This window comes from Lupinus angustifolius, chromosome LG05 (genome assembly GCF_001865875.1).
Source record: "Lupinus angustifolius cultivar Tanjil chromosome LG05, LupAngTanjil_v1.0, whole genome shotgun sequence".
NCBI lineage: Eukaryota > Viridiplantae > Streptophyta > Magnoliopsida > Fabales > Fabaceae > Lupinus > Lupinus angustifolius.
The window spans coordinates 21,334,536-21,345,553 of record NC_032013.1 but is presented as its reverse complement, the minus strand read 5'-3'; the positions used below and the strand labels follow the sequence as shown (position 1 = coordinate 21,345,553).

Below are 11,018 nucleotides of genomic sequence, written 5' to 3'. Positions count from 1 at the left end.
TGTACTCAAAAAAAGTTCATTACAACATTAATTACTTTTTATAAATTTTATATCCTTAGAGATAACAAATAATTGAGAATAAGATAAAAGGATGGGGAGCTTAAGAGGATATTAATTTATTATCAAAAAGAAAATGATATATTATCTTATATAGTTAATTTATTTATAAGTAATATGTGTTACTTTTTCTGTAAGGTTGAGAATTTGTACGAGGACCATTATCACAACCTTGAAAAAATTTGTTTCCCGAGAAGAGTCCCAACGGTGTCTGTATATACACATATTTGCTGTTAATGTAGCCGTTACGCTGCCTTAATCAATCTTTTTGGCTATCACCCACTCCATTTATTCTTTTTAAAAAGCTCTTCTTATCTTTCCATTTCACACATTCATTCACACTCACACACTCTCTCTTATCTCTATCTCTCTTTTCATCATTGTCCTTTTATCTCTCATTTATTACACAACAGTCAGTAACAGCAGACACTGCAACTCCATGGCTAAAGTGAAACCCTCTGCTCTCCTTTTCCTAATCTTCTTTTCTATCACATCAGGTATATATATAATATGTGTATATACATAGATCCACTTATTCTCATTAGTAAATTAATATGTGTATATACATATATCAATGGTTTTAATTAGTAAATTGTCACTCATTAGTATATATGTGTATTTGCTCAATGATATAATGATAAGTAATCAACATTGGTTTGAGTTTTTGTTTAATTATTACAAGAATTTGTGCTAGATGGGTTTGTCAGATATTTCATGCATGAATTATAATCTTAGCTAACAATTTTATATTCAACTTTGCACAGCTAATGTACTATGTTCCACCTTCCAAAGACAAGTTTTGTTACTAAAAAAATGTTTATTTGCCTCAATGTAGTTTTCATTAGATCTATAATTGGTTTTCCTAATTATAAAAGTTTCAATCAATAAAAGTTAAATAACTAGTTTTTGAATCAATTATTTCTGTATTATTTGAGTAGTATTAGCTCAAATATGTACATGGGTCCTTTGATAATTGATCCAAGTCTCAACAATAATAGGCTAGTATAACCTAGCAAATTGGTGGCATAATTAGTAATATGAAGTCTCTACCATACATTGAAGTGTTAAAAGAGAAAAATTTATCCGGAGATATGTCCGATATGTTATATTTTAAGATAATTGTATTTATATTTTTTGGGTGCTATCCCCTAATTTCAAGTTGTCAAAATTTTATTAACCGTTGTCTATATAAATATGTGTACACATGAGTTTGATCTGTTAAAATTACTAACTAAAAGCAAATTCCCCCACTCTTTTACACATGCAGGAGGAAATCTGATCATGGCTAATGAACAGGTAACTATAACCAAAATCAATAAATCCCTCAAAATTAAATTAGATATAGTCTTCTTATATACTAAAATTGAAGTGTTTATTATGTAATGGAATCACAGAAAACTTGGTGTGTGGCTAAGCCTTCATCAGACCAGGCTACCCTTTTATCCAACATCAATTATGCATGCTCTCAAGTCGATTGTCGAATTATGCAGAGAGGCTGCCCTTGTTCTTACCCTGATAATCTCATCAACCGCGCCTCGATCGCGATGAATCTCTATTATCAATCTAGGGGAAGAAACCACTGGAATTGTGATTTCAGGGCCTCTGGCCTTGTTGTTGTGACTGATCCTAGTAAGTCACATTATTAATCCTTGTGTTGGTTGAAGTTCTAAGTTCCTATTTTGAAAGATACTTTGTGCTAAAAGTTTATCTTTTCTGATTCTAAATTGCAGGTTATGGTAATTGCATTTATGCATAGAAGTAGAGTATACACTAAAGTATATGAATATGTGATATTTAAAGGGAAAATCTGGTAGTGCATTTCAACATGTTGGTGTAACGTTCTGGTCTATGTACTTGTATTTAATTAGGTTGCCACTGTGAATCTGTGAGTATAGGCATATGCCATGTAGTATAAATCAAAGTTTGCTCTTTAATAACTGAAATTTCATTATTAATTTTGTAGGAAATTTTATATATGGTAAATGAAAATTTGGAAGGGTGATGAAAGATGTTTAAAATAGATGTAGTTTATAATAATAAAGGATCAATGGAATGAAAACTTATACCAAGGTGCATTTAGAACTATTGATTTCTCAGCTATAACAGTTAATCCAAACATATTGAAAACACATACCAAAATCCATTTTATAAATTCTAAACTAAACACAGATCAAGGTGCACTCAATTCAGCAATATAACTGAAATCAAACATATAATAGCATCTGGAAGATGTTTTTATTATTACATTACAAGCTATCCCTCAAGGCTCCTTCTCAAGATCATACTAATGGAGCTTACTATTAATTATCTTTCCGGTTACGAAAAATAAGATGAGAACTATATTCAATATAGTATATGGTGGCTGAAGAGTAACTACCATAGATGGAACATGAGCATAGGCTGGAGAAAGTTTGAATGAGAAGTTTTGTAAAACCATTGACAAAGCCATATATGCTTCAAACAAGGCTAAGTTTCAGGTCCTTGTGAGCAGTTGGAACAAGACTGAGGACTGGTGGTATAACCTTAGAACCTCATAAAATATCATTGTGACCTGCAACAACAAAAAATTGTGCTAATGATAAACACCAATGTCATGCTATATGGTATAAATTACCAAGATAACAATACAATACTTACAACCTTAGGTGACTTAGGCCATCAAAATCTGGTTTTTGGTTCCTACGCATACCACAAAGTCCAAACAAGCAAAACTGATGTTGTTTCTTGCCCTGCAAAGTAGAATTGCTTGCACTTGTCGATTACGTCTTGAAGAGTCATTCCAACATCCTTATTGGTTCCATGTTCTTGAATTTTCGTGTGATTTGATTCCAAAAGTATGTTATTAAGTCATTGCTAGTGGCTTCACCTGCCTTCTATGCTTGCTCTCTTTTGTTAATGATGTCCTTAAACAAAGGTAGTGTTACCTCCAACCAGGTATGTATGCTTTCATTATAATTTCTATTGCATGTTCTGCTATCTGTTTTAGAAGTTGAAATATCCGTTTTCAGTTTTCCTTCTTCATGACTACTTCCAAATGTTGTTCACGAAATCACGTTGCAAGTCAAATTCTGAAGCAAAGGCTATACATCCATTTCACACGATCCATTTGAAGACAGTATTCCCTCCCATTTGCTAATCAGATAATTGCAACGTATGAAGAATATTGGTAACATAATCTGTAGTGTATAAGGAAAAATTAGGAGTTCAAATTTTCGGCTCATAAACATCCATATCATGTTGCTTATAAACCAAACCTATGTTGATTGCAAAAGTATTTGATGCAAGCTAAATCAAATTGTTTTCCTATGTTGTTTTCCATTTCTGTTTATTTGTTGAGCAGCTAGTAACAAAATTGTTCTCTCCAAAGCTAGAGTAAATTTATTGCAAAGAAGAGTACGGAATAGCATCATCTTCTTAAGAAAATATAAGGATCAAAGTAAGTTGCAAAAAAGTGCAAAATTTGAAGTTCTTGCCTCTTCCAACACACAACCATAGAGGAGTCCAATACATGGATTTCCCTCTTATTCAATGAATGCCATTGTTAAACTTCTTTAAAAATATATATTTTCAAGTAGCTCATTTTATTTTGTAGAGGAGAGTGGTAAGAAAAGAGCTATATTGTATAATTTATATCAACTCAAGAACCAAACTGGACGGTTGCTAAGAGCAAATAGGACTGAGACTTGAGCTACAAGGACTTTGAACTGGCTATCTTCAGAAATCAGGCATACATAGACCCCAAAGGGTTTATATTATCTAATCTAAGAGTTTCTACTTTGTAGTAATATAAGAGGTTGCTTAGTTGGTAGAACTGTTAAACATAAAGTGTGAGTATTAGGGCTCAGATAAGAGAGTTTGGTTAGTTGGTAGAGCTGCTAAATATGAAGTGTGAGTATTAGGGTTAGACTTGACAACTGCACAATCTAACTCCATTTTTTGTTTGCTATCCTTGTCAGCATCCATAATGTTTTATTTCTACCTAGCTTCTCTTATAACCTATTGTTTATCCCTAAACTGACATCCTCCTCATCTTTTGTTCATTCTTTTGATGCATCTTCTTACAAGATTTAGGAGAAGGAAACTTTGAGGATAATTAGTATAACTAGGACCAAAGGTGAACACTATGTCTTGAAGACAACCAAATGTAGACATGGAATAAAATTAGCAGCTACAAACTTTGATACCATGTAAAAAAAGGAAGAAGAAGATGAAATATGAGCAAAACTTGCTCAAGAATGACAAGACTAACAAGAAGAGAGAATTGAGAAAGAAATAGTGAAACTATAAAAATAATAATGATTATTATGATTAATTGATTAAAAATCGCTAATACATTAATTATTTTATACATAAAATAAAACAAGTAACTATTTGATTAACTAACTAACTTTTACGAATGACATTATCATATAACCAATTATAGATTAGGTAGCTTATTACCCAAGCTATCTTCAATGGTGTGTTGGTATGCGTCGAGGTGGCCAACTTGATGTGCTCATGTAGCTTGGATGCTTGATGTGCCCATGTGGCTTGGATGATTGGCCAATATGGTCTAATGTGTCTAGGATTAATGTGTCATCTGATATGCCTAGGTGGCCTGGCTGACCAACTAATATACATGTACCGTGTGTTAGAATTAATTCAGTTTCTTATAGTGTTAGTTTTTGATTTAGTTAGGAACTTCCAAAGATAGTAAGTTCAGTTAGTTGGTAGTTGTTGAAATGTTACTATAAATAGCCTTTGTAATTCACTTCATTACACAATGAATATACATATACATTTCAATCAATTCCTTCTATTATTTTCTTCTTATGATTCCTCCTCCTTCTTCTTCCTCTATTTCTTTCCGCACATAACACAACTCATCTTCTTCTCCTCTTGTTCTTGGTTATTTGCATAAGGTGTAGTTTTATGCTTAAAGATTCAACAGTGGTATCAGAGCCTTCTGTTCGAGACTGGAAGCTGTGGAAGGAAGAATTGGAGACACAAGAACAATGGCCACGAATAATGGTTTCACAATGTCATTACCAGTTATGGTTGGGAAGATTTATGATCGATGGCAGGTTCAGATGAAAGTGCTCTTTGGTTATCAAGAAGTTCTTGAAGTAATGCAAAATGGTGTTCAAACAGTTGAAGATGATGCACCTGAGGTTCAACAATCTACATTCAGAGAAGGCAAGAGAAAAGATTGCAAGGCACTCTTCATGATTCATCAATGTGTAGATGAATCAAACTTTGAGAAGATCTCAAGTGCTAGAACAGCCAAAGAAGCTTGGGAAAACCTGGAAAAATGCTATGCAGGGGCAGAAAAAGTGAAGACGGTTAAATTGCAGACTCTAAGAAGGGAATATGAGCTGCTGCAGATGAAAGATAGTGAAACAATTTCGGATTATTTCACAAAAATCAGATCTCTCACAAACCAAATGAAAAGCTATGGTGGGGAAATGAGAGAACAACTAGTAGTGGAGAAGGTTTTGAGAACCTTGGTACCCAAATTTGATCATGTGGTTGTGGCTATAGAAGAATCAAAAGACCTTGAACAATTCAAGATTGATGAGTTCCATAGCTCCTTGGAAGCACACGAGCAGAGAATCAAGGAGAGGAGTCAATATAGAGGTGAACACCAACCTCAAGCTGTGCAAGCATACTCCTTCAAAAGACACTCTAGCCAAGGAAACTTTAGCAAGAAAAGCAAGGGTAGAATGAAAGCTGATAAAGGAAGAAGCAGTGATAGATCAAGACATGATTCAAGCTCCAACTTCTCTCAAGAACACGCAAACAGAAAGCCTAAGAAGAAGTTTGATAAAAGCAAGATCCAATGCTACAATTGCAAGAATCTTGGGCACTTTGCCTTTGAATGCAGATTCAAACATGAGAATGTTGGAACAACAGAAGCAAGATTGGCTCATGAAGATGAGTCAGATGAAGAACAAGTTCTTCTCATGGTCATGACTGAAAAGGATCAAGCCAATGGTGATTGTTGGTACCTTGATACGGGCTGCTCAAATCATATGACAGGTCATAGAGAATGGTTTGCAAATCTTGATGAATCAGCTAAGAGCATAGTCAAATTTGCAGATCATAGCTTTATTGAGTTTGAAGGGATTGGAGATATTTCAATTCAAAGGAAGGATGGAAGATACTCAAGCATTCATAATGTGCTTTATGTGCACAAGATGAAGAGCAATCTCTTGATCATGGGGCAACTGCTTGAAAGAGGATACACTATGTCAATGATGAACAAAACTCTTAAGGTATTTGATGTTGGAAAGAACTTAATTCTGAAGATCTCTCTATCAAGTAACAGGACATTCAAAATTGGGATTCAAGTGGGAAATCATAGTTGTCTTATGTCTAAAGTCTCTCAAGATAGTTGGATATGGCACAAGAGGTATGCACACCTGAAATTTAAGAGCCTTGAATCATTGAGTAGAGCTGAGATTGTGAATGGCTTACCATTAATTAACATTCTGGTGGCTTGTGTGAAGAGTGCATAGCAAGCAAACAAACGAGAACATCATTTACCTCTCGCATTCCATCCAAGACCAAAAGAACACTTGAGTTGGTCTACTCAGATGTTTGTGGCCCATTTGAAGAAAACTCATTGGGAGACAACAGATTTTTTGTGAGCTTAATTGATGATTTCACAAGAAAAGTTTGGGTGCATCTGATTAAAAGGAAGAATGATGTGTTCACCACCTTCACAAACTTCAAAACTCAGGTTGAAAAGCAAAGTGGACAAAAATTAAAGACTCTAAGACCTATGGGGGTGGGGAATACAACTCAAACGAATGGACAAAATTTTGCATCAAGGAAGGAATGAGTCATGAAGTGATAGCTCCATACACTCCACAACATAATGGCACTGTAGAGAGATTAAATTGGACACTCCTCAACATGGCAAGAAGCATGATCAAAACAAAGAATCTACCTAAGAAATTCTAGGGTGAGACTATCTCAACTGCAACCTATATACTAAACAAATCTCCTACTAAAAGGCTGAAGGAAATCACACCTGAAGAAGCTTGGTCGGGTTTGAAGCCAAATATGAGTCACTTAAGGATCTTTGGCTCAATATGCTACAAACATGTTCCTGATCAACTAAGGAAGAAGCATGATGACAGAAGTGTAAAAATGATCATACTTGGCTTTCACTCAACATGGGCATATAAAGTTTTTGATGCTTCAACTCAAAAGATAATGCTATGTAGAGATGTAAGGTTTGATGAGTCACAAGCTTGGGATTGGAATCAGAATTTTGAAGGAACAGAAAGGCAAACATTACTGCATCTTGAGGAAGACAATTCAACAGAACAATTACCCTGTGTTGAACAACAAATCATAGAACAATCTGTTGATGGAGGAACCAACTTAAGAAGACCTCTTAGAACAAGACAAGCTCCACAGAGACTGGGTGACTATGAAGTCTTCCCAGATTCAAGCATTACTACATAAGTAGATCTAGTACATATAGCCCTGATAGCAGAAATGGAACCAGTGAGCTTTGATGAGGCAGTAAAGGAACCTCATTGGAATGAAGTCATGAAAGAGGAACTCAAGTCAATTGAAAGAAATCAGACTTGGGAACTCACTAAGCTACCATCAAACAAAAGATCAATATTTGTTAAGTGGGTTTACCAAGTAAAAGTAAATCCAAAAGGTGATAAGAGAATTAATGGGTTACTTTCACAACTTGGTTTTGTCAAATGCACTGTTGAGTATGGAATCTATGTAAAAGGTTCAAACTTGGATAACTTGCTAATAGTTTGCTTGTATGTGGATGATTTGTTGGTAATAGGCAAAGAAATCAAAGAAGTTTGTGCATTCAAGGATGATATGAAAGCTGATTTTGACATGAGTGATTGGGAAAATTATCTTACTTTCTTGGTCTGCAATTCACAGAAACAGAGAATGGTTTCTTCATGCACCGAAGCAAATATGTTCTTGATGTGTTGGAACGATTTCAGATGCACAAATGCAACTCAATTTCTACACCAGTTGAAACTGGAATTTCTAGCACCTCAACTAGTGGAGATCAAGTAGTAGATAATACTCTCTTTAGGAAAATGATAGGGTGTTTGAGATATGTATGCAATACAAGGCCTCACATTGCTTATGGTGTTGGATTTGCGAGCAGATTTATGCACACACCAAAGAGATCTCATCTACTTGCTGCAAAACGATTGCTCAGATACATTAAAGGAACAATTGGGTTTGGCTTATTGCTTCCCAATAAAACTTGCAGCAATGCAAACAAACACAACATGGTTGGGTATAGTGATACGGATTGGTGTGGGGATAAGGATGATAGAAAGAGTACATCAGGCTATGTGTTCATGCTTGGTGATGCTCCAATATCGTGGTGTTCCAAGAAGCAAACCGTGGTGGCTCTATCCTCATGTGAAGCAGAATACATCTCTACTTGTATGGCTGGTGCCAATCAGTTTGGTTGGAAACTTTACTTGAAGAGCTAAAGCTCAGGAAGGAGAGAGCATGTTGCTAATGATTGACAACAAATCGGCCATAAATCTTGCCAAGAATTCAGTTGCACACGGGAGGAACAAGCACATTGAGACACGTTTCCATTACTTATGAGATCAAGTAAATAGAGAAAGGCTCAAGTTGAAGTTTTGCAATTATGAAAATAAGATTGCAGACATATTCACCAAGCCATTGAATAAAGGGAGATTTGAAGAACTTAGACACAAACTAGGAGTTGTACGTTTGGATGAAAAGAATAAGAATTGAATTAAGGGGTAGTGTTAGAATTAATTCAGTTTCTTATAGTGTTAGTTTTTTATTTAGTTAGGAACTTCCAAAGATAGTAGGTTCAGTTAGTTGGTAGTTGTTGAAATGTTACTATAAATAGCATTTGTAATTCACTTGATTACACAATGAATATACATATATATTTCAATCAATTCCTTCTGTTTTTTTCTTCTTCTGTTTCCTCCTCCTCCTTCTTCCTCTGTTTCTTTCCGCACACAACACAACTCATCTTCTTTTCCTCTTGTTCTTGGTTATTTGCATACGGTGCAGTTTTATGCTTAAAGATTCAACACCTTGTGCTAATTCATATCTGACCGAGCCAAGGTGTATGACCGTGCCAATATCCGATTCCAAAGTATCTGCATTTCTTGTGCCAAGTTGCATGTGTCTCGTGCCATGTTGGATGTGTGCAGTCGTGCCAAGTTGCATTTGTCCCATGCCAAGCTGATCGTGTGTGACCGTGACAAATTGTGGGTGTCCCATGCCATATTGACCGTGTGTGACCGAACCAAGTTGATTATGAACTTGTCAGTTCGCCTTGCCTTTAGTGTGTGTGATTTTGAAGCATTATTAACATCAATGTCTAATACGATCATCTCACTGCCATGAAAAATATGTTTTTGTAATGACCTCATGCATGCATGTGAGCCGTTTAGGCTTAAAAATAACCATATTTCTTTCTAGGGTTTTTACTAGTTTTGCTATCATTGTGATTGTGATGCTTATTTTGTTAGGTGTAAAAGATGCTAATTAAAAGTTAGAGATAAACTCTAAGAGTAGAATAAGTTAATTATATAACTTAACGGTAAGAAAATATATCTACACGTTTTAAGATATTCCACCATTTTCAGTAGATTTCCATTTTCCCATTTTTTAATTCAATCGGAAAAACTCTATTGTCCTTAAATATGATACATTAGATGTATCTCCTCTTTTTTTATTAAAGTTGGTCATGTAGTGTAATGCCCTATTTGATAATCAGATAGATCATAAGGTCAAATATTTAATTTTAGGAAACGACATCTATTGACATGGGCAATCGCACACCCCAAAATGATTTGTTTATCACATTGAGGGACAATTATTCCCTTAGTTATAAAAAAAGTATCCCTTCACAAATTTTCTCATATGGATAAAGTATCTAGTATTTATTTCATGTCGGTATTATGTATAGCAGATATATATAATCTATTACAGTATTATGGTATATTTAGTTGAGAGTAATTATATGCTATTTATGGGTTAATTCAAATTTCAAAGTTGGATTTCTGATTAATGAGCTCAATAATATGGTGAGCACAAAATGTAGAAAACCGATGGGATATGTTAACATTCTTTATCAAACTCGATCTCTAAATCAAACCAGAAAATATAATGTATTAGGTTTAATTAAATTAAATAATTAAATTGTTTGGTAGGACCGAATGATTTATATAATAAATATTTATATATAATTATATTGAAGTGATATAACTCTATCTTTTAGGGCTGAAGTAAAATAAAATATTAAAATGGTGTTCCGTTTTTTTTTGTAATTTTAAGTAAACTATCTAGTTTTTTTCCTGGTTATTGCAGTTTAACCAGATTTAATGTTATTTGACCAGAATTTTCCTAGTTTAAAGCAATTCAACTCTTCATTAATTTAAAACGGCAAACCAAAATCATTTTCAAGTTTAGTTAACGATCTGGTCTAGTCAAATCCTCACTCATTTATACAACAATGATAAGATATAGGTGGAATCTATTTACCGTAAGAAATTTTGGTCACACATGTAATGTTTAAATGTGTTTAATGTTATTATTTTATGTAGCCAAATTAAAGTGATCTAATTCATGTAAGATCTATGACTATAGACATAATTGTCATGTAAATTATTGTGTAGATACCTAAAATCTTATTTTAATTTTATGATGGACAAAATTGAAATAGGAAAATGAAGTAGCATCATCCTTCATAAAAGGTTACGCGCTTCTTATAAATATGAGGTTATGATCCTCAATTGTAGACTACAACATAACACACAAGAATATGAACCAACCCATGAGAGTTCATTCTCTTCATCCCATTAGAAGAGAAACTAAAGCTAAGGGTAATCTACAATTGGAAAATCAAATAACCTACATGTTCTACTATGAACGTGCATTTGCATACAATGACAAATGTTATGAAGTCTGGTGGATACATGATGCTA

At 34.2% G+C, this 11,018-nt stretch overlaps 1 protein-coding gene across 2 annotated transcripts; it reads left to right on the top strand.

Moving 5' to 3' along the window:
* Positions 374–2,014, top strand: LOC109348073 (glucan endo-1,3-beta-glucosidase-like). Of its 2 annotated transcripts, XM_019588285.1 has the most exons (5): positions 374–554; positions 1,325–1,353; positions 1,452–1,686; positions 1,788–1,827; positions 1,864–2,014. In XM_019588285.1, exons 1-4 carry the CDS (start codon positions 497–499, stop codon positions 1,811–1,813), a joined length of 348 nt encoding a protein of 115 aa, XP_019443830.1. In that variant the 5' UTR covers positions 374–496; the 3' UTR covers positions 1,814–1,827; positions 1,864–2,014. The 2 variants fall into 2 exon arrangements, with proteins under 2 accessions (XP_019443830.1, XP_019443831.1); XM_019588286.1 differs by having other exon boundaries at positions 376–548; positions 1,322–1,353; positions 1,788–2,012.

Bases quoted from the DNA above. Each gene is read 5' to 3' on its own strand.
- LOC109348073 (XM_019588285.1), top strand. From the start codon at position 497: ATGGCTAAAGTGAAACCCTCTGCTCTCCTTTTCCTAATCTTCTTTTCT. The intron at 555-1,324 runs GTATATATATAA...TTACACATGCAG, and splicing joins CTTCTTTTCTATCACATCAG to GAGGAAATCTGATCATGGCT. The intron at 1,687-1,787 runs GTAAGTCACATT...TCTAAATTGCAG, and splicing joins TGTTGTTGTGACTGATCCTA to GTTATGGTAATTGCATTTAT.